Source organism: Rhamphochromis sp. 'chilingali', assembly GCF_963969265.1.
Source record: "Rhamphochromis sp. 'chilingali' genome assembly, chromosome: 15".
Lineage (NCBI taxonomy): Eukaryota > Metazoa > Chordata > Actinopteri > Cichliformes > Cichlidae > Rhamphochromis > Rhamphochromis sp. 'chilingali'.
Window position 1 is genome coordinate 17,491,054 of NC_137942.1, and position 23,150 is coordinate 17,514,203.

Below are 23,150 nucleotides of genomic sequence, written 5' to 3' on the forward strand. Positions count from 1 at the left end.
GTCCAAAATATAGATAGTATTCATTTTTAATTACAATAACATATAAAAAGTAAGAACCTCAATCATTACAGCGTGCGTAGTGTGTTTTCTAAAGCAAGATATATTTGTTTAAATCCCTCCCATCCAGTTATAGATCCTTTTCTTCTGTCGGGGGACAGTTTTATAACATCTTGCTGCGATGGAAGACGTAGACAGGGTGATACTGCAGATACAGAGACGTGAACATTCTTGATTGTCTGGCTGGGAGGAATGGTGCACGTTGACTTGTCGCGGAGGGAAAATCCAGATGTTATACACATTGATAGATTGCTTCGGTTTTTTAAATTCAGCATGCTTCCTTGAAGTAACTCTTAAAGGAGTAGTCTTCACTTTGACTTTGAGTGTCCTCTTAAAGTAAGAAGTCTTGCGCAATTGAGGTTGTAAAGTCATGGGCATTTCAGATTATATCTACCTGAGGTCTGCATTGGCCCTGGAGAGCGCAACTCAGCAGAAAAGGAAAAAAAAAAAAAGAAAACAAACGTTCAGTGCAAATATGGCCCCAAGAAATGATATCAACAAACAGAAACAGACAAAACTAATTCAAGTCCACTGATTCGGGTTTCAGCTGGAACACTTTATATCCAGGGATTTATATTCATCTCTAACATGTTCTGTGTCATTCCACGTGATACAAATAAGGAACAAAAGAACTTCCTAGAAAAACAAAAAGCTAATTCATCAAAGATCTCGAGTGCAATGTGAACTAAGCACAAGGTTAACCCACAAAAAAAGGGCCAGGCAAAAACAAAAACTACATATGCCTTGATTAAATGTGACTTGGCAAAACAAAGGAATCTGCTCAGATCCTCAGATAAAGAGCGAAATCATCGAAAGAAATCATGACTGATGGAATCGAATGATCACTCAGCATGTAGTGAAGGCACTGACAACAGCTGGACACATGTCAGAGTAGATCCTCAGCTCGCGGATGAAAACACATTTCTACACATGCCTCTAATAGAAAATCATGGTAATATCTACGTCATTTGTCGTATACATATATTTATATAACATAATGGCATAACAGCAATGTGCAATATTAACAAAGGATAAGAAAACAAAATGAAAATCCCAGATTATCTCTGTGTATGTATATGCATGGGAAGCGTGTGAGAGCTGTAGTTTGGTCCCCCTAGCCAAAGGTGGCGCCACAATTGGGACACCTTCTCTGACGCAGTGCAAAGCAGAAGAGGATACCCAAGGGGAAGAAGAAGATGGCACACAGGATCCCCAGGCAAGTGAAGTCATCCTCGAGGACACCAACTCTGTAACACAGACACACACACACACCAGAAAGCATTAGTGAGGACTGTTTGGATGGGACCTCTGTTTATTTATCTACAACATACATTAAGAGCCAAAGCAGTGATTCCAGCCTTTAAAATATTTCATTTATCTCATCAGCCAAGTCTACACCTACGCCTCGATCTGATTTTTTTATCCTCTGTGAGGATTTTCTGATGAGTTCTGACCTTCATCACATGCGTCAAACAACATTTTTCAGAACTCTCGTCTCTCTCCAATTACCTCTCGTACGAGCAACGCCTGATGTTTTGGGCTAAACGGTCATCAAGAGGAAACTGTTCAGTTGGCGTCTGACCTCATTCTTGAAACAGAAGCTCTTTACTCATCTGGTTCAATATTATAACTAATAAACTCAAAGGAAAATCTTAGAAACAAACAATCAGACAGAAAGTGTCAGATTGCCGTCCCTTATTAGACTCTTTGATTTATAACAAGAAAAAAAGAAGAAACAAAGATTGACAATCTATAAAAATAGAAGAAACGGGAAAGCAGAAGAGCTTTTATGCAGAGTGACAGTAAACACCGAGCTGGTCCCGTGACTGCACTGCACCGACCAGTGGGGCCAGTAAATCAGCTGGAGGCCCTGCAGCGCGTTCAGCTAGTCTCTGAAGAAATGAAAGCAGGTGCTTTCCGAAGTAGCTTCTCAGAGTCTCAGATTCAGTTAAATAAAAACAGACCTTTCTCTCCCTCTTAATTCTGGATCCTGCTGCGACAGTGAACTGTGTTTAACCTTTATATTGCTCCTAAAATAAAGTAACTTGCATTTCCGTTTGACCTCTCGCGCGATGTGCCATGTCATGGGTGTTTGCACAACTTATTTGGACACTGCTACCAGGAAACGGGCCGTCGCTGACCCCAGCAACATGGCCACAAATGCTGACTAAAACTGCGCCAGTGTTTTTCAAAGTCTTCCGAATGTCCGACATACTGCTGGCAGACTAAATACGTTTGGTTGTATGTCGACTTTTAAATGATAAAGTGCCGCACAGCTGTGCGTCATTCTGATTTTAGGAAGTGGAGAAACTTTCAATAGAAAAAAAAAAAAGTGAAGAAGAAAATTAGTTATTGTTAAGTATTTATGGCATTTTTAGCTACTTAAGTCAATCAACACCACAATCTCCTTGAAATACGAATACATTACTTCATCTTCCACTAAGTTGCAGAGCTGAGAAAGCTGAGAAAAAACACATCAGAACTGCTTTTTTATTATTATTTGCAATATTCTGATTTGAATTTGATTTGCTAATCATTCAAATGAGTCAGAAACTTAAGAATTTATCTATTAAAAGAAAATGACTTTGCCTGTTTTTGGAGCTTATATGAGCTGCTTTCCCTTCAAGATAGCCGCCTCTTTTGGTTGTGCTGCAGTCATTTCTAATTTCAGTCACATGCTGGTTTTAGGTTAGTACCCAATTTTATTTTGTTCTCCTTTTTCTAGATTATGTTTAATAAATGTGTGGATCTCACTTCCCGTAACAGACTGGTAACAACAGCTTTCAGAAACCTCTGCGTTCTCATTTTAGTAATAATTTATAAATAATCCTGTTGAACTTGAGAAATTTAAAACTATACAATTAAGTCCCTAGAAATGAAATACAGTACATTTTATTATTCAAATTCAGAGTCCATCTCATTTCCATTTGATATTCATGTGAACTGTGCGCTTCAGTCACCTTTGCCTCCATCACATGTCTGAGGCTGAAGTCACCTGACTCTCAGTCACAGTGAAAACAACATAAAACCGTCAGCCGTAACTGAAAGTCATATCTTCTTAAAGTTAGATAAGACTTCAGGCCTGGTGGGAGATGTGTCAGACCAGTGAAAATAGAAATGCAAAATAACCGCACGCCGGGATAAACACGTTTTAAGACGTGCGCATTCAGACCATAACTGAGCCTCAAAAAGAACCGTTCTCAGAAACCAGGTTAACCACGGTGAGCACATGACACTCCACATGCTAATCTGGGGAATAATCAGTGGACCAGCTGGTTTTTTTTACTGTCTTCTTCCTCAGTGTACAACTAGGAATCTCACCCAGCAACACAGCAGCTTTTATCAGATCTCCCTTATCCACGCTCTAACACGTCCGTGTCCTCACCTGCAAGCAGGGCAGCCTCCCACCACCACTACAGAGGGTTGGATGATGGCGTAAGTCCCAGGGTAAGGCTGCTGGGATACAGCAGGGGGCATCTGGGCTGCTGGGTAACCTGCAGATTAAAAGAAGCAGGTGAGACAAGTCACATGCAGGTCAAAGGCCGTGTTTATTACCACGAACAACACAATCAGATATTACTGACGTAGACTGCAATAAAACTGCCCTGAGCACCAACAGGAGTGTTAACTGGAGGGCTGCTGATTTCGCTCTTCAGCCATGTTTACTTTGCAGACCACAAAGTGAGACAATGACCTTTGACACAATACCCAGAATTCTCAGAAGTGTTTGCCATTCAGAGAAAACTGAAGCTTAACTAAACACAGACACACACACATCGCTGATTTATGATAACTGTGCCATAAAGCTTAAAAGACAGACTAGTTTCTCTGTTGAGAAGACCAAACACATGTGGTTCAGTAAACAGGAAGCTTCGTGCAATTACAAGAACTTGATTTAAGCACAGGATTGCTTCCTCGAATGCCGCCCTTATACAATCACAGTCAGGTGATGAGTGCCTGTACTTCATGTACAGCAGTCACGCAGTACAAAGACATACAACAGCATAGCTCCTCCGCTCTAGAAGAATTATTTCTGGATGTCAAAACTTTCACATCTTTAGATGATTTTGATTCCAAATAAATTAAGAAAAAAAATGATCAATCGAAGGTGATTTGATGACTAGTTGTGCAGCTCAGCATTTGTTTATTATTACTCCTTTAAATCTGGATATTGTCTAATTTAAACAAGAGAGAAAAAAGTCAGGTTAACCCAGATCTTTTCGCATAGAGCGCATGCGCAACATTGGAGCGCCTTGTGAAGGAAACTGGTTAGTCTTTGACGAAACTCGAAGTCTCTCACGTTTCACGAAAAGTTCCCTTTATAGCCAAAAACCTCTGTGGCGCACAAAGACTTATAGAATATAAAGGCCCACAATAGACTTCATTTAACCATAAAAGGAAGTGGGTTAACATTTTGTTAGTTACTTTACTTTCCGGTGTGCGCTTTAACCGTGGAAACGACGGAAATACTTGGGACTACTTGCCTTGACCAGCGGGGTACGCGTAGGGCGGCGGGGCCGCAGCGGCGATGGCCCCATAGTTGTGCTGCTGCTGCTGCGGGCCGTAGTCGTAAGCACCCGGGACGACGTTGTAGGCGGGCGGTCTGTCCTGGAGAAGAGGTTTGCTGTCCACCATCTCGCCCGACGTAACGTGTCCTCAACTTGTCTCGTTGTCTGACCTCAAATCAGCCACACAAACATGCACACAAAGGGGGTCGAAACCGAACTACTTGGCGTTCGTTGCTACGGGAGGTTCGCTAGCACTCAGTGGCGACAAAATAAAAGAAAATACGCTGCGCAAAAATGAAACTTCGTCCCTCTCCATGCGCCAACTTTGTCCCCCGGGCGGCGCAACAACCCCAAACGTCCAGTTCAGAGACGGGAATGATCTGAGTGTGACTGGTAATGGTTAACTCAACTCCATTTCCCTCCTTAAAGTTGGTCCTCTGATACCAAAACAACAGTCATCTGTCATCGCAGCTCAGCAAAACTCAGCGGGAAGTCGGAAAGGCTTTTCCTTTCTGTTCGGATTGTCACAAGAGAAGAATCATGTGATGAGCTGCTGTAGCGCCTCTGCGCAGTGAAAGGCTTCTTAAAGCGACAGCGCATAAAAAAATAAAAGGCCGTGTGTGTGTTGCTGCATGCAGCTCACTGCAGTGCCTGCAGTTTACTGACAGAAAGAGAGCGATTATCTGCTGGTACCAGTTGATATTTGGTGATATTCTGCTCATAATTCAGGGATGGTTTGCATCATATTGGCTGTTGTTTCCATGCCTCAGAGTCTGAGCCAGACCTGTTTACTCCGTGACTTACATAACTGCTGCCCTTATTAGTACCTAGCGTTGCATAATATTGAGTTCACATCTTTAATCAGAGGACAGGAGTGCTGAAGAAATCTAAACGATCTAGCAAATTCCTGGCAATGGCAATCAGTCATAATCAGCAGATTATTAAAAAAAATGTATGTGCTAAAATGTTATTGCAAGAAAATTCAATATGGAAGTAGCAAAGGATAGTTTTGAGAATGGGTTTCGAAGCCTGAAGTTTAGCATTGTGGGTGCCACATGTGACCATATGCCTGGTAAGCAAAGGGCATCAATATATTATATGGGAACATCAACTCTTGGGTGGTATTTATACTTTTGATATGTTGCCCATGGTGCACATTCCTGTGTTACTGAATCAGCACGCATATAATAATTTATTGTTATGGTACGGGGTCTATGACCCAGTGTTTTCTAGTTTGTGGGCAGAATGCTGTTTATTTTTGAATTTTCAGTGCTTCTCATATTCATGGTTATTTTTACGCCTTGTATTAAGTATGTTTTAGTTAGTCTTCAGCTCTTTGTGATTTCTGAGTTTCTCTCCATCAGTGTCTAGTCTCCTCTTGTGGTTAATCGGTCTTGTCTTAACATTAGTTTTTTCTCTCATCTCAGCGGAAGTTCTCCTTTGTTTGTTTCTTTTAGTGTTTCTTTGTACCTCTTATAGAGTTCAGTGTCACAGCAAATGCCTTCTTAAGTTAATTCCCTTGTCTCTGAGTCCTATGTTTGGGTCCTACCTCTGCCTGCTGCACAGTACATCCTTGACATTTATGTAAAGATACATAACAGCTGTTTATTTTTAATTGGTTTATAATTTGGAATTTAACTCTGCCCGAGTACATTTATGAACAAGAGGGCTACTTGTGTTTTGTGACCAAGTATGGAGAAAAGCAAAAACAAAGGAAGAGTCAATCATAATCAGGATATGGATGGACCAAATATAAATTAAGCAGGTGTGGGGTCACTACAGGCCTTTACTTCTTTGAAGTGAATTAGAAATTGACTAGAAATTGACCCCATTAAACTGTGTGTGTGTGTGTGTTTGTGTGTGTGTGTGTGTGTGTTACATGTATACTTCTTGCACTTGAGTCCTCTATGTCAGGGCAAATCTTTAAAAGAAATGCATTAATAAAGCAAACTCCCTCCTTTCATCTCAGCTCCTCAGCACCTCACCTCCATGAAGCTCTTTGCCTGTTTATGTCTATACTCTACTGCCATCTTGTGGCCATTGTCGTTGAAATCTGGCTTGTTTTCTACTCATAGGGAACTGTAGCCCTCTCTGATTTTCAGTGGTGTCCATCTTCTGGTAACAATGACTGGAGCTGGGAAAGCTGAGAGGCCAGAAGCTTTTGTCTGGTGGTTTCCGCATGCGCATTGGATAAACCTCTGTTCTTTCATGGTAAACCTGTGGGAGAGCAATGTTCAAGGCAAGCTGCCGATGGCTCTGCTTTCAGTGCTCTAATATCAGTTGGAATCTGCACTCTGTGTGGAAACACAGCTAGCATTAGCAAGTAAACCAGTTTCAGTGATTTATCAGTTATAAACTCATGCAACAAATTAGCAAAGAAAGCTGTTGACAATGATGGTGAGGGGAAAGCAACTCTGACCATGTCCGGTCTAATAAAACAGTCAAGTTGACCAGATGAAGGCTTAGAAGCACTTCCAGATTAGCATCTATGAATATATCTGAATGTAACACATTTAACCTGCTAATTTATCAAAACTCAAACTTCATTTTTCATTCATATTTTAAGGCCATTGTGAGTAGGCCAGACACATCTGTCTGCACTGTCTTATCCAAAAAAGACAAAAGGACTTGTGAAAACTCTTCATCATCTTCCAAATCTTGTCTCTCCTCAAAAATTACTGCAGTTCTCTGAGCAGAGGATCTCTTTGCTAACTTGCTAACTAATCAGTAAGGAGTCACCCTAGCAAGCTATTTGTTTGTGGTTCCCTACCCCTGATTTTCAGCTGCAGTAGAGTGTGAGGAAATATAGTGTTTCACCAAAAACAGAGAGAAAATGTGTTGGAATGTGGACACAGACATGTTTTGGTGTTTATAATGTAACAGTGTTTGAACCTCATGCAGGAAACAGCATGCAGGAAGAGGAAAAACTAAGGAGACAAAGCCAAACACCACAAAAGGTTAATCGTCCATCAAAAATTGGCAGACACTGCTTGGAAGAGCTGTTAGTACAGTTAATCTTACAGTGTTTGTGATTTGTCTGTGTGTTGCTGTTGTTTGTACCAGGCTAATTAAAGGTGGGCATATCAACCTAAATATCACTAATACCAATACCAGCACTGGTATCAGATTGATACTAACACGATAGGATCGATATGCTTGTTTCTATCCTCTAAACCTCAAACATGCACTATGAAAAATGTCTGAACCTTTCTGTGTTCACTGTCATGTCTATTTTATTTATAGTTTGTTGCACATTTTTAAAAACAAAATACCCAAAGTGCTTTAGAGATGGGCACATTTACTAGTTCCAAAATACATTCGCGGCCAAAAGTTGAGAATGACACAAATATTAGTTTTCACAATGTTTTCTGCTGAACTGCTTTTAGATCTTTGTTTCAGTTGTTTCTGTGATGTACTGAAATATAATTACAAGCACTTCATACATTTCAAAGGCTTTTATCGACAATTACATGACATTTATGCAAAGAGTCAGTATTTGCAGTGTTGGCCCTTCTTTTTCGGGACCTCTGCAATTCGACTGGGCATGCTCTCAATCAACTTCTGGGCCAAATCCTGACTGATAGCAACCCATTCTGTCATGATCACTTCCTGGAGTTTGTCAGAATTAGTGGGTTTTTGTTTGTCCACCCACCTCTTGAGGATTGACCACAAGTTCTCAATGGGATTAAGATCTGGGGAGTTTCCAGGCCATGGACCCAAAATTTCAACGTTTTGTTCCCCGAGCCACGTAGTTATCACTTTTGCCTTATGGCACAGTGCTCCACCGTGCTGGTAAATGCATTGTTCTTCACCAAACTGTTGTTGGATTGTTGGAAGAAGTTGCTGTTGGAGGGTGTTTTGGTACCATTCTTTATTCATGGCTGTGTTTTGGGGCAAAAGTGTGAGTGAGCCCACTCCCTTGGATGAGAAGCAACCCCACACATGAATGGTCTCAGGATGCTTTACTTTTGGCATGACACAAGACTGATGGTAGTGTTCATCTTTTCTTATCCGGACAAGCCTTTTTCCAGATGCCCCAAACAATCGGAAAGAGGCTTCATTGGAGAATATGACTTTGCCCCAGTCCTCAGCAGTCTATTCACCATACTTTCTGCAGAAGATCAATCTGTCCCTTTTTTTTTTGGAGAGAAGTGGCTTCTTTGCTGCCCTTCTTGACACCAGGCCATCTTCCAACAGTCTTCGCCTCACTGTGCGTGCAGGTGCGCTCACACCTGCTTGCTGCCATTCCTGAGCAAGCTCTGCACTGGTGGCATTCCGATCCCGCAGCTGAATCCTCTGTAGGAGACGATCCTGGCGCTTGCTGGATTTTGTTGGACACCCTGAAGTCTTCTTAACAAGAATTGAACCTCTTTCCTTGAAGTTCTTGATGATCCTATAAATTGTTGATTTAGGTGCAATCTTAGTAGCCACAATATCCTTGCCTGTGAAGCCATTTTTATGCAACGCAATGATGGCTGCACGCGGTTCTTTGCAGGTCACCATGGTTAACAATGGAAGAACAATGATTTCAAGCATCACCCTTCTTTTAACATGTCAGGTCTGCCATTCTAACCCAATCAGCCTGACATAATGATCTCCAGCCTCCTTGTGCTCGTCAACATTCTCACCTGAGTTAACAAGACGATTACTGAAATGATCTCAGCGGGTCCTTTGATGACAGCAATGAAATGCAGTGGAAAGGTTTTATTGGGATTAAGTTAATTTTCATGGCAAAGAAGGAGTATGCAATTCATCTGATCACTCTTCATAACATTCTGTAGTATATGTAAATTGCTATTATAAAAACTTAAGCAGCAACGTTTCCAATTTCCAATATTTATGTAATTCTCAAAACTTTTGGCCACAACTGTACATGCAAAGAATGTTGCTACTTTTAATTAATTGTTAATTTATCAGATTCAGTCTATGAGTTATTTTCAGGTATGTTTGAATAATAAATCAGTACTTTCACATAAACAACAACAACAACAACACATGCACACACACAAAATGAATATATTCTTTCTCAGTTTTTCCTACTCATCTTAACATCCCTTAGTTTTGTCCTGTGTCTCCTCACAGTGGGCCCAATCCACAGGTTGGGAACCACTGAGGTAATTCAAAGAAAGAAAAAAGTTTTTCAGTTGCTTGATAATTGTGATATATTACAACCTCAATTCGGTAATGTTTTGAATGTAGAACTTAGGGGACTATTTTTACTCTGGTGTTGGCGGATGTAAAGACTGTCTGTAACACTGACGGTAGATCAGTCCAAAGTTGGTGGCACAGGCAGGAATACTGACGCTCTGCAGGTTTCCTTTCCATCCAAAGACGCCCCTGTGTTGTTCAGCATTCTTACAACCAGAAAGGAGGACGTCTTTGAAATCGTGCAGAGTTGAGCCTGTCCCAGGGTTGGCCATCCACTTTGTCTAAAGCTTCTACTGTTTCCTGAAGATCAGGTGGATCAAAGTGCGCCTGTCCAAGGTGCTGAGCCGGTTTTAACATATCCCATCGGGTTCAAAAGTTAAGTTATTTTTTGTTACTCGAGTTTGTGGCGAAATATTCCAAACTGTAATCAAGCTCGCGCTTCAATAATTCATCTGGCGCTGAATAAATTATTAAAAAATGCCTGCTGATCAGCTGCAGCGGTCGGAAAAAAATATATCATGGGCTCTGGTGTTCGACCAATGAGAGAAAGAGATCCCACGCTCCTGCCGAGCTTCAACCAATCATAGCAGCACTTCCTCCATTTCCTGTTGCGGAGTGGAAGCTGCACGGAGGATTCCTGTGGTCCAGAATGTGAATTTAATACTACTGTGTGCATGGATGACTTTATTTGTTCTCCCCAGAGGTGCTGCTGCGTCACGGAGCCTCATGCGTAAGTAACAGTTGGAACGGTTTTTTGTGTGGGGGGGACGCCAGCTGACTGCTGCCTGTTCCCTGAGGATGTAAACAGCTTATACCCGACTTTGCGGCACATCTTAGTAGATATCAACTGTGTTATCATGCTGCATAGCAGGCGTTACATCCCGTCTGTTGTTAATAACATGGGGGTTTGAATGTGTCCCAGCATGGGCCTCAGAGATGACAGGCATCGGCTGCTGCACCTGATGTCATGACGCGCCTGTGGATATTCCCTTGACGACCGCGGATCGGATACCAATATTCAGGTAGGCTGCTGCGGTAGCCCGTGCAGTGTTTCTGATCCTGGATTTACTGGAGCTCCTGTGTGTGATTGCGTAAAGCTTTACTGCTGTCTGTCATCTATAACAAGTTCAGCCTGGACAACTGCAGGTTAATAAAAACGCTGATGTGATGAGCTCCTTCTGTTTACTTCTGTTTATGCGAGAGGCAAACAAAAGGGCCCGGCTCAATGGATAGCCTTGACATAGTATACTGTAGCGGATTAGTATCAGTTGATAACACAAGGGTCAAGCCAGCCAGCCAACATAAAAGGAAGACTTCCGGTCAAACTTTTCAATATAAAAGTCGACTTCCTCGTTTTTGTTTGTTTGTTTGTTTTTACAGAAGATAAAGTTGAGTCTGTTTAGTTGGCTCCATTACGTTTTTGTTTACCATCAGGTAACTCTAGCAATTACGACTGTGCAGCTTTAAATCAGCTGAAACTCTACACTGTAAAATTAATGCATTAACTGTTTAGGACATACAGCTTTTTTATACCCTACATAGTACACAATTTTCAGAGGCTCAGACGTAACTGGACAAACTAATAAGGACTGTTTTTTAACACTTGGGTGAAAAACCTTTACAGCCAATGACTGCTTGACCTCCAAATACCTTGTTTCCTCCTGTGAGATGCTCTGGCAGGCCTTTACTGCAGATTCCTTCAGTCGCTGCTGGTTTGTTTGTCTTTCTGCATTTAGTTTTGTCTTCAGTGACCGACAAGCTGCTCTGTTGGGTTGAGGTCAAGTGACATTTTAAGAATATAAGTAAATATATTTATTTTCCACTAGTATTAATTTGCACTTTGAAGCACTGCCCTCTTTTCTGGCAAAGTCTAATCTGGCTTCCTTGTTCAGGAGTGGAACCAGTGTTGTGCACCCTGTTTTAAACTGGTTAGACTTGGTTAGATGTTGTGAAGTCGTTTTTCTTTACCATGGAAATAATTCTGTCATCATCCACTTCATCCATCATCTGTGGCCTTTCAGGACTGGCCAGTTTTTAAGAACGGAGCAGATTGTTGATTTTGGCAATTCTAAAATGTTTGCTATCACTCTGATTGGTTTATCTTTTTTCTTTTTTCTTCTTTTAATCCATTGTTTAATCTAACAATGGCCTAAACTTGCATCTCTTTGGACCTCATATTGAGATTTCAAACAGCAGGTTCAAATCAACTCCAGATCTTTTATCTGCTCATGTTTTTCATCTGGCATTGAGCATTGTCTCCTTACTACTGAGCCCTTGAAAATGAGGGACTATCTATAAAAATTACTCTAATTCCTAATTTTGTTAAATGCCTTGAATTCAAATAAAAAGTCTGCACTTCAATCACATCTTGATTACTTGATTTAAATCCACAGTGTTGGTATACAGGGGCAAAACTACAACAAATATGTAATTGCCCAAAAACTTACAGACCTAACTGCATGTTATTATTTTTGAGTAACAGATATAAACCTAAAACTCCTGAAAATATGTTAGACACTTATTTATTTATTGATGATTTTTTTTTTTAAATAAAACACTTTTAATAATGCAGTCATTTGTGATTTGTGAGGGATGCTTTTCGATGCTATGAGCAGAGAGTTTTACAATATATAAGGCACAGCTTGGAATGATGAGTGTTGTCCTCTTGTTCCTGTTCAGGAACCATCATGCCAATAACACTTCTGTGGGCTGTGGACGTGTACGGCAGAGTGTACAGCCTTTCTACAGCCGGCCAGCGCTGGGAACGTGCTGATGACTCGCTGCTAGAGCTCAAACGTGTCTCTGCAGGGAAGGGGCGCTGCTGGGGCATCGGCTGTGACCACCATGTTTACCTCAATATGATGCCCAGTGAGACCCCGATCCGCTACCGGGAGGAGACCTATGAAAACCAGGTGGGACAAGGTTGTATATTTTAACGCTGTAAATGGAGATGCTGATGATTAATGCTAAATTTGTGGGGTTTTTTTAATGTTTGTTTTTTCAGAGGTGGAACCCAGTGGATGGCTTTACTGACACACTGCTGCCCACCGACCGTTGGCCATGGAGCGATGTGACCGGAATGAATCCCCAGCCACTCCACAGCTTCCAGCTGCCCTCCCGCAGCTGGGAGTGGGAGGGAGACTGGTATGTGGATCACACCTGTGGAGGAGAACCCAGCCAGACTGGGGTGAGAAATAACTCAGCTCCTCGTGAACACATACAAACCCATTGTTTACATCCTCCTGTCTTTCCTCTGTTCTTCTGTTTCTCATAATATTTAATTCATATTTAAAACAAATACTTCCAGTTTTAATCACATGCTCACTACCTTGGACTCTGTAGGGCTGGGAGTATGCTGTTGACTTCCCAGCCAACTTCTCCCCTGACAAAAAGTGGAATTCTTGTGTCCGTCGTAGACGGTGGATCCGCTACAGAAGATACATAGCACAGGGCACTTGGGCAAAGGTTTCAAAAGTCTCCATTTATTCTGTATTTCTATATGATCATGTTACTTTCACTATGAGACAAAGCAAAAGAATTACCACAGTAGCCTTGTCTTCCTCTGCAGATCCCCTTGGACAATCCCAGGAAACCTCCACTGCCGCTCTGTGACATCAGCTGTGGTGGCTGGGAGATGAGCGACCAGTCCGGAAGGTATCCCTACCTCTGGAGTGTGTCTCAACAGGGACAGGTGAGCAATGTGTGTGTAGGACCCATTTACTGTAATCATAATAAATGTGTATTAAAATGAATAACCGTACCATAAGATTAAAAAAAGAGGTTATGGCAGTGCAGAAAATTCCTGAAAAGTTTAAAGAGCTCTAAAAACATTCTGCTGTTGTTCAGGGAAGTGTAAAGCTTCTCCACCAACAACCTCAATACAATGCTGTGGAAGCTTTAATCAAGCACATTCGCAAACACATTTAAATCTCATGAGATCAAACAGTTCAAGATTAATGATGTATTCTGTTGCAACAGGATCCTCTCATGCTGAGCATAGGCCACTTCTAAGGTTTAGCCGCAAGAGGGCAGCATGACTTCATATAGTTTCATATGGTCCTTGACCACGAGGCTTCTCATGAACCAGTTAAATCGTGACTAACTTGATGATTAATCAAGTTAAAATTGATGCTCTATTATCTATCCCAGAATGAGCTCAGCCACCTAACATGGTATGGATCTGTCTTTTTAAATGAAGGGGTGTGTCAGATGATGATCTGCTGATGTTACCTTTACCCTGCAGGTGTGGTTCAGAGAGGGTATCCACCCTCGTGTGCCAGAAGGGACCAGCTGGGAAGAAGTTGAAGTGCCCAAGGAGGTGGCTCAGATATCAGCTGGTCCTGGAGACCTGCTGTGGGCTTTGCTCTGGGATGGGAACCTGCTGGTGCGAACTGGCCTGAGCCTGGACAGTCCCACTGGTGAGCTGTCATTGTAGCTCACATTTACTCAACAATTTTCCATTATGTCTCACTCTGGTCCCCTTTTCTTTACTTCAACAATCTCTCATACAGAATCACTCAGTGATTTTGGGACTCTTTCAGTTAGGAATCATTATGTAGCTGCTCTGAAAGTCATTAATAATGCAGTTTAAATGCTATGATCATTTTTGTAAAAGTATTATAACACAGTCCCACTGATATATGACATATCTAGAAAGTAGTAAGTGAAATTCATTGCATTTCCAACTGTCAGTCTTAGTAAACATACAACATGTAGTACTGGTCGGTATCAAAAGTAAAGGTTTAAAGGCATGAAAGTGGCAAAAAATTGTAAACATTTTTTTTTTTTAAAACTTAAAAATATGAGTGTGTATCGAATTAGGAAGACTCACTCCCTTTTAAAGATAAAAATCAACATCACATCTGGTTTGTTCATGTTTAGATGATTTGAGAACTCAACAGGAAGCTTCTCAGTAATGACGGCGTCCTCATTATGAGGAAGGCTTGCCTTTGTGCTGCGTTTGTAAAGCATTTTCTTCTTCTTCTGTCAGGCACGTCGTGGCTCGAGGTGGAATCACCGGGAAAGGAAATTGAAGCGCTTCACGTGGCTGTAGGAGTCAGTGTGGTCTGGGTGGTCACTAAGGACTACAAGGTGGGTTATTAGTCAGTTGCAGTTATGTTAGGGCATTGTAGCCCACTGACAGCGTCACTGCAATTTTCTTGAGACTGAAATGAAACAAATGCTTTGATTTAAAAAGAAGTAAACTGTATTACTGAATTACTGCTACTGCACTAAAATACATTTTTGAGTAATGACCCCAACGTCGGTGCGTGAATCCAGGTGTGGTTCAGGCGTGGCGTGAACTCCCACAACCCCTGTGGCTCTGGCTGGATCAGCATCGGAGGGGAGATGATGATGGTGGACGTAGGACTGAATGACCAGGTTAGGACAGCTTAGAGCTGAAACATTTCATCAGCGGATCATCAGTTTGAATAAACAGCTGAACGAGTCGACTTTATAATATAATACTGCTTATATGAAAAGATATTCCTCAAATGCTTAGAATGTGGATTTAATAGGTTAGCTGTTGCCACTGAAGTGGGCCTGTGGGTGAAATTTAACTATTAAGGATAAGATTTTCTTCGATCTTTCTTGCTGCTTGGGTCTTTTAAACTCCACTGCAGATGGTGCCTGCTCTGCACAGCTTCTGTACTTCTGACTGCTACCACCTCTGTCTGCTTCGCGTTACTGTCACTCTGGATCTGGTTTCAGGACAAACCAGATCAGGTCTTAGGGTGAGGCAGAAAGCTTTCGATCCTGTGCCTTACTGCTGAAGACTTCGCTAGCTCTGCAAACCCATATCTCGCACCTCCTCCCTTTCGGTCTCACCCATGTCCCCCTCCTTCTCTTGCCTGTAGTCCTGTAACAAGAGCACAGCCAGACGTTCCAGCCAATGTCCCAGCAGGCCCAGCCTTATATATCCCCAGACTATATTCCTACTCGCCTCACATAGGGGAAGACTCCCTAATTAGAAGCTGGCCAAGCCATTGTCATCGTATCCCATATTTCATATTTCAGGGTTGCAATTATGGGAATGGCTTGTGTGAGGTGGCAGGAGCCAGTGTTACAGTATATGGCCTTATAAAGTAGTACTTGCCTGTGTCCTGCTAGAGCTTCTGATGTGTTATTGAGGAGTGAATACTTTCCTGCGATTACTGAGAGTGAAAACTATTTAATAACTCAATAAGTAAATATTGCATGTACATCAATAGCCGTCTTTTATTTTTTATGTTACAGCATTTGTTTTGCTTTTTTTCTCTGTTCTCCTGTTAGGTGTGGGCGGTCGGTGAGGACCGCGGCCTGTATTTTAGAATAGGTGTCACCCCATCTGAGCCAAGTGGAAATGGCTGGATCCCTGTTTCTGCCCAATGGGGCAATAGTAAAGAGGTTATTCCGCCCAGGTGTGCATAAATAAATTAACTGCATATTTTAATTGGCAAGTACAGTGCACATTCAAGCTTAGTATTGCGTGTGTGTTTGCATGTGTGTTGTTTAACAGGGATGACTGTGAGTTCAACGGGCAGTTGACTGAGGCATCACAGGGCTCCGTTCTGAGCTGCACTGATTCAGACTCAGAGTTGGGTCCTGCCGACCCTCAAAACAGCACTTCTAACACCCCCCTCTTAGAAGCAGAAGCACCCTCTGTAGTCCCCTTAGGGGGCTCTGACTCACCTACGCCTCCACAGGAAAAAGAAGATGCTCCTTTAGCCCCCCAAACGAATGCCCCCAAGCCTTTTATTCCTGCCAGTGACAGCTTCATCAACAGCCTGGTGTCCGATCGTGACAGAACCTCCGCGCTGCAACCGTCCATCACAGAGATGCCGCAGGAAGAGCGTGAGGAGCCACCTCCGGCCCCAGTACTCCAAACCCCTGATGCCGGAGGGCACGATGTCCCCTGGATGAACGTGGACCTGGAGGGGGCAGAGGCGGCTCGAGGTGCACAAACGGCAGGGCCCTCAGCGGGCGATGGCAGTGCGGCTGCCACTTATGCCCTGGGGACTCTGGAGAGCTCTCGGGGAGTGGGGGAAGAGGAAGGACCAGTGTGGGCTTGGATTTCCGGTGGAGGTTGCGACGTGGATGCGAGTTCACAGATTAGCTGGCTTAGTCCTGCAGGTATATGGACAACCAGTCACAATACTTATATTGTGATATTGTGTTTTTGCTCCATTTTATGTCTCTGAATGATTGTGTGAGCTGTATCTCTGTCCATCAGGTCCTCTCACCACCTCTCTGTCACTGACTCCAGTCCAGTCAGCCGCCTGGAACAAACAGCCACAGCAGCAGGAACACAGAGAGGAGATCAGCAAGAAACCGCTGGAAAGAAGCAACGTAAGACAGCTTATATTTGGCATGTCTCTTAACATGCTCCTCTAAGTGTTGGATTCATTATATTCATGGCACACCCTCGGCTGTGTCCGTGTCTACATCTGTGCCTCCTTTTCTCTCATCAGTCGGTGTGGGTGCGTAAGGGCACACTGCGCTGGTGGAGAGACTGGAAACCTCAGCGCTGGATCGATGTGGGCGTTGCTCTCGAGCAGTCCACCAAGTCAGATGGCAAAAAGGACAGCATTTTCTTTGTTTACTACACACAGTATGATGAGAAAAAGGTCGGTTGTGTTAAGCTGCGACCGGTTAAAGTCTCATAAGAAGTGTCAGAAAGCACAGATAGATGTCTCTCGGTCACTCTCTGTTCATTCTCTGTGTCTCAGTACCTTCATGTGTTTATAAATGAAGTGACGGCGCTGGTTCCGGTGCTCAGGGACTGCCACTATGCCTTTGCTGTGTACACTGCCGAAAGGACCAAACAGAGGTGGCCTCTGGTCCTGGCAGCACAAAGCGAAAAGGATATGAGTGATTGGGTAACAGCTTTATGCATCATTAAGCAGTTTGACAGTTGTTCCCATCTGTTATTTTTCAGTGAGGCTGATCAGATTCTCCATTGTTTCTGGATCTGCTTTGTGTCTTCAGTTGTGCTTGTTGTCTGACTGTTGCTGTGAGTGTCGAGGGATCACAGGTCTCCCGTCCAAACAGGCCCTGTGGTCCACCACATCAAAGGGAGACATCATGGTCCACGAGCCGTCCCTCTCGCTGGAGGCCCCTGCGCATGCCATGGCCTGTGACCTCATGTGAGAATGATACCGAGCAGTGGATTCTGTCTGCTTTTTCATGTCTTTTCATTCTTTCTCACTGTCTTGACCTGGTTTCTCATTACTCTGTTTTTATTTTAAATCACTGCCTCACTAACATGCTAACATACATCTCTGTCTGGTTAAAGTGGGTAGCATTTGAGCATCTAATCACTTTCAGTCTGTGCTAACTATACTGGAGCTAACGCTGGGTGCTTCCGCTGTATGGTGCTACAGGTTTTGGTGCCAGATCCACGGCCACCTGCGCTGTGTAGAGTCTAACAGTCTGGGGCTGGTGTGGGGCATCGGGTGGGACGGCACCGCCTGGGTCTACAGTGGGCGCTGTGAGCAACAGCCCAACCCGGGTAAACATGTCCTGTAGACGATTACCCATGTCCCCACACCTATACAAGGAGTACTTCAAAATAAAAACATGTTCTTATTTAGCAAAGCCAAACTTTTTCCAGCTAACTGATTGTTACCAAATAAATAAAATACTAACATGTAAATATCTAAAAAAAAAACAACAGTCTGCTCTTTTCTTGCTCGCATGTTCTAGTTCGATGTGCAACTGCTTGAGCATAGTTTAAAGTCTCTTCCATCTGTTGCCACTGTAGAAGCACACACAGATACACATGCATAAATATTCATTCCCTTGTTTGCATGAAAGTTTAATGTTTCTTCGTTTCTGCAGAAGGTGCCGTTCAGATGCACCAGCAGACCGACGTCAGGAGCGTGCATGTGTATGAGAATCAAAGATGGAACCCTATGACTGGATATACAGACAAGTAGGGTTGCCCCCCGCACACACCCCACCCCATCTTTTACAGTTTTTAAGTCTTTGCACTTTATTTTAAGCTTTGCAGCTGTTCTCGCCACCTTACACCATTCCTTTGTGATTTACTCCTCCAGAGGGCTTCCTACAGACCGCCCTATGTGGAGCGATGAAAGCGGCCTGAAGGAGTGCATCAAAGGCAGCACATACCCGCCCTCCCCTCAGTGGTCCTGGGTAGGTAGAATCCGAGGGATTGGTTCCTCCGAAATATTCATTTTTTTTTTTGACTCACTGGCATTCTCTGCCATGAACATTTGTTTCAGGTGTCAGAGTGGGCCGTGGACTACAGCGTCCCCGGAGGAACGGACAAAGAAGGCTGGCAGTATGCTGCAGACTTTCCCACGTACGTAAGCTTTTTTATTTGTTTTTATTAGGGTGTCTCGAAAGAAGTCCTTCCCTTTTATTGACTCATCTGTTTTCTACAGGACATTTCATGGCCACAAAACCATGAAAGACTTTGTTAGACGCAGACGATGGACTAGGTGAGCGCACAATTCGCATTGCTGGGATTTTGTAGCGCTCAGTTTTTGCAGCATCTTAACAATAACATATCCACACCCAGGAAGTGTAAGATCACATTGCAAGCTCCATGGAATCAGGTCCCACCCATCCGCCTGAGTGACATCTCACTGATGCCATGCCTGGCCCAGAGCAAAATGGAGCAGGTCCCTGTCTGGGCCCTCAGCGACAAGGGAGATGTCTTGTGTCGGTTGGGAGTCAGCCTCCAAAACCCTGCGGTGAGAAACGTGCTGAGGATCTGTTTTATAGGTAGTTACTTCACACTTCTAACCATCTCTAACCTCACTGGGTCTGACCACATAGGGCAGCTCGTGGCTCCACGTGGGCACTGACCAGCCCTTTAAGTCCATCTCTATCGGTGGAGCCAATCAGGTATGGGCCATTGCCAAGGATGGAGCTGTCTTCTACAGAGGATCAGTATCCCCACAAAACCCTGCAGGTCAGTTAAATTTATAAATCTCATAATGAATCATATACATAAGTCATAAAGTTGTAATGTGTTCTGAAGGAAAAGAGAATAAAGTTAAATGATTTATGATGTGAGTGCATGCATCGACTAATATAACAGCGAGAAACCAAAGAGAGCCAGACTTTGTCTATTTTTCAAGAGCTTTTGTCTCTCTGCAGGAGAGTGCTGGTACCACATCCCCTCCCCCCTGAGACAGACCCTCAGACAGCTTTCTGTTGGGCGGACCTCTGTCTTTGCTGTGGATGAAAACAGTGAGCAATATTATATTTTATTGGACCAATGTCTATTAAAATGCGAGAACATGAGTTAAATGGCAATACCTTCTGTCAATGTCATTTAGGTAACCTGTGGTACAGACAGGGCCTCACCCCCAGCTACCCACAGGGCTCCGCCTGGGAGCTCATCTCCAACAATGCCTCCAAGGTTTCTGTGGGGCCGCTGGACCAGGTCAGTGTTACCACAGTTTCCAGAAGCAAACAAGCTGTAATGGAATTAAAAGTAAAACAGAATCTAAAAGACATTAAAAGGAATAAAAAAAGAAACTGCATTTATAGTAAAACTGGAGTTCAAAGCATTAAGAGAATTCAAATTAACTTTACATAATAGCAGACCTGTTGCATTCATATCGCCCAGTTGCCCATCTAAACAGATATGTTTTTAGCATTCAGTTACCAAAGTCTGAAAAGCCCCGTCACCCCAGAGACTTAGCTGAGTGTAATAAACACTAAATAAACTCAAGCGAAGGCTTAAAACAAGAAGTCTATCCATCAATAACTACATTTGCATGTTGTAAGGCTGGAGTTTGTGTCAGCGATGCTGTTTTCTCCAGGTGTGGATCATAGCAGACGGAGTTCCAGGTTTCCCTGCTGAGACTCCCGGAGCCGTCTGCCACAGGACGAGCGTGGGACCCATGCAGCCCAAGGGCCTGTCCTGGGACTATGGGATAGGGGTGAGCTCCTAGTTGATACCTGTTGCAAAAACTGTTCCCATTTCTTCAGTTGAAACTGAAAGATGCCAAAGATATTATTATATTGTATCCCAGCACCAAAAAAACGATTCCCAAAAAGCTATTATCACAGCATAGTGTGCAGTGTGTCCCTAAAAACTTTGAGGAAACTGGGACTCCTGTGGTAAGAAACAGTAAAAAAAAAAAAAAAAAATCCAGCAAAACTCTGACACAGGACATGTGAGATGCATCCAGCCCCTTCAGCTGATTAGTCTACTGCTCACTGAAGCCTGATCAGGAGTGATCTCAGTAGAAGAATGAATTTTTTAACAATTTTCATCTGCAGATCGATACTCATGCGGTGCTGTAGTGAAGAAACAACCAAAAGGATGACTTTCACATATTTTTTAACCTCAATGTAGCTCTGTGAAATCATACAGGGAAAGTGGCTCTCATAAGAGAGCATAAACCACTCAAGCTTGATTAATAGTACTGTGATAAATCTACGCTGTAGGTATGATTGCCAATAAAAATCAAATGCAGAGTAAACACAGTGTAATGATTAGCAGAGGGGTAATAGCTCTGTCAAACAAATGCTTAACAGAGCTCGCGCAACAGCCAGTATTTTGCCAGTGTAAACTAAATCTTATTCCCTATTTATTAGCGCAGAGTGCAAGATGATCAGCTCAGGTTCACTCGTGCTGGCAGACACACTGATGGAGAAGTATATTCTGTATGCAAACAGTGACACCGAGAGAGAAGCTCTGCAGGGATCCAACACAGGACTATGAATCAAGCCTTAAATCAACATAAGCAGAAGCTTTAGGCAGGGCCATCATGTTCTCCTTACTTGAATTGAAGAATTCAGGCTATTGGCAAAAGGCACCTTTCAAACTTAGCATTAAGATTTGAAGTAAAGCTATTTTTTAATTGTCTAATAATTAGGTTAAAATTAACTGCACTTTAAAAACCAGCAAAATATATACAGTCAGCGTAATATGAAGTAACACCCGCTTTCAGTTCTAAAGATGTACATATTCACAATATAATAAATCTATCTGGTAGATACAAGGTCTTAAAATAAGGTAAATACAACAACAAATTACAGTGTTTTCATTTATTTAACAAAATCTAAACCAAAATGCAGAAGAACTCTGGAAAAGTCCAACTTTACCTCTTCTATAGGAATCAAGTGCGGAAGTAGCAGGCAGGTGCTGCTAATCACATGCAAGTATTCAAAAACAGTTAAAGCTGTTTAAGCTTTTTCTAGTATTTCTTATCATTTGCGTATGTTTGACTTCCAGGGAGGGTGGGAGCACATCAGTGTGAGGGGGAACTCAGCAGAGGCTCCTCGAGGCCCTCACCCTCCTCTCGCCGGCCCATCGCGCAGCCCGGTCCACCCGCAGCGTCCGACTCAAGCGAACGGCAGCGCCACAAGCGTGTAGCTCTCTCTCTGCCTCCCGTTTCCTTCTCGTTCTTTTTCCTCAGCCCTGTTTGTGCCTGGATCTATACACAGCATCTCTCCTCAGACCATTTCAACGAACTCCTATCCCTTCGTGTAAAGGGACATGCACAATCACACCCATGGGTTTGGACTGGCTGGATTTGAAACTTGATCGATGGATGAATGTTACTCGCTGGCTTGTTTCCCGGGCAGAAATCATGTCAGTATTCACTGATGACAAAACAGAGAAAAAAGTGAGCGCATGTTGTTGCTCTTACTAAGCTTTGGCTACTGGATGTCACAGGATCTAGCAATAGCTTTTAATTCTTCTCCACAGCAGCCTGATAAAACCTAAGAAGGTGGGATATGATGAAGGGCTAAGGCTTGGTTACCAAATGAACTTCAAACAATCCCAGAGTAGCCTAAGCTGTTATCGGTTTGTAGACTCTTGTTCTATTTGTTTTTGTGTTTTGAGTTGCCTGTCATGTACATTTGAATGTGTTATCATTTATTTATGATGCGTTTGTTGAGTTGTGTTTCTCCGTTTACTTTGGACCATTACATGTTTGCAATGGAGTGTATTTATGACTGGCAAAAAAATTTGATACGTTCACTTTGTGTGGGGAAAAATATATTGCTTTTTACAGCCAGGCAATACCTTTCTATCCTTCTGCAATAAAATGAGAAGCTCTTCCTGTTGATAGAGATCTATATATATCTATCTATATCTCTATAGATAGATATAGATATATACACACATCTAGATACCTGCTATGACCGTAACACTGCAGCAGGTCTGAATGTCACCACGGCTGTGCATTGATCTTACCGGGGCATTGAAATGTGAAATAAACGTCTGGAAATACCGTTTTGTGGTTTGACATAATTTCACAGAAGCTGGCTTTGGAAGTTTGACCCTTTCCACGTCTTTGCTATTTTATTCTCTTTTTTTATGTACTGAGTGTTTCTCATCCGCCAAAGAATTTCATATATTGTTACAGAGGTGTGCACAGGATGTTTCCTGAATTCCTCCCTCTGTATGTGCATATAGGTTAACCCGCCATATATTTGTAAAGTTACACAAGTGCTGAAACGAGC

General features: G+C 42.8%; 2 protein-coding genes across 2 annotated transcripts; one reads left to right on the forward strand and one right to left on the reverse strand.

Moving 5' to 3' along the window:
• Positions 1-8: 8 nt before the first annotated feature.
• On the reverse strand, positions 9-5,124 carry bri3 (brain protein I3). The gene is made up of 3 exons (XM_080905976.1): positions 4,542-5,124; positions 3,443-3,551; positions 9-1,304 (listed from the first exon to the last, which is right to left on the reverse strand). The coding sequence occupies exons 1-3, from the start codon at positions 4,690-4,692 to the stop codon at positions 1,172-1,174; spliced, it is 393 nt and encodes a 130-aa protein (XP_080762102.1). The 5' UTR covers positions 4,693-5,124; the 3' UTR covers positions 9-1,171.
• A 5,280-nt stretch (positions 5,125-10,404) lies between these two features.
• On the forward strand, positions 10,405-22,911 carry tecpr1b (tectonin beta-propeller repeat containing 1b). The gene is made up of 26 exons (XM_080906480.1): positions 10,405-10,443; positions 10,636-10,735; positions 12,393-12,625; positions 12,718-12,900; positions 13,056-13,178; positions 13,282-13,404; positions 13,957-14,131; positions 14,704-14,804; positions 14,994-15,095; positions 15,987-16,114; positions 16,213-16,826; positions 16,927-17,042; positions 17,165-17,320; positions 17,423-17,572; positions 17,682-17,839; positions 18,077-18,204; positions 18,534-18,627; positions 18,752-18,848; positions 18,938-19,017; positions 19,100-19,156; positions 19,237-19,411; positions 19,497-19,632; positions 19,821-19,913; positions 20,003-20,109; positions 20,492-20,611; positions 21,913-22,911. Exons 3-26 carry the CDS (start codon positions 12,401-12,403, stop codon positions 22,051-22,053), a joined length of 3,582 nt encoding a protein of 1,193 aa, XP_080762606.1. The 5' UTR covers positions 10,405-10,443; positions 10,636-10,735; positions 12,393-12,400; the 3' UTR covers positions 22,054-22,911.
• Positions 22,912-23,150: the final 239 nt, after the last annotated feature.

Excerpts from the sequence above, each read along its gene's own strand:
- bri3 (XM_080905976.1), bottom strand. The coding sequence starts at position 4,692 with ATGGTGGACAGCAAACCTCTTCTCCAGGACAGACCGCCCGCCTACAAC. Across the intron at positions 3,552-4,541 it reads CGCGTACCCCGCTGGTCAAG|GTTACCCAGCAGCCCAGATG; the intron begins GCAAGTAGTCCC and ends TTTAATCTGCAG. Across the intron at positions 1,305-3,442 it reads GGAGGCTGCCCTGCTTGCAG|AGTTGGTGTCCTCGAGGATG; the intron begins GTGAGGACACGG and ends TCTGTGTTACAG.
- tecpr1b (XM_080906480.1), top strand. The coding sequence starts at position 12,401 with ATGCCAATAACACTTCTGTGGGCTGTGGACGTGTACGGCAGAGTGTAC. Across the intron at positions 17,573-17,681 it reads AAAAGGATATGAGTGATTGG|TTGTGCTTGTTGTCTGACTG; the intron begins GTAACAGCTTTA and ends TTGTGTCTTCAG. Across the intron at positions 18,205-18,533 it reads TGAGCAACAGCCCAACCCGG|AAGGTGCCGTTCAGATGCAC; the intron begins GTAAACATGTCC and ends TCGTTTCTGCAG.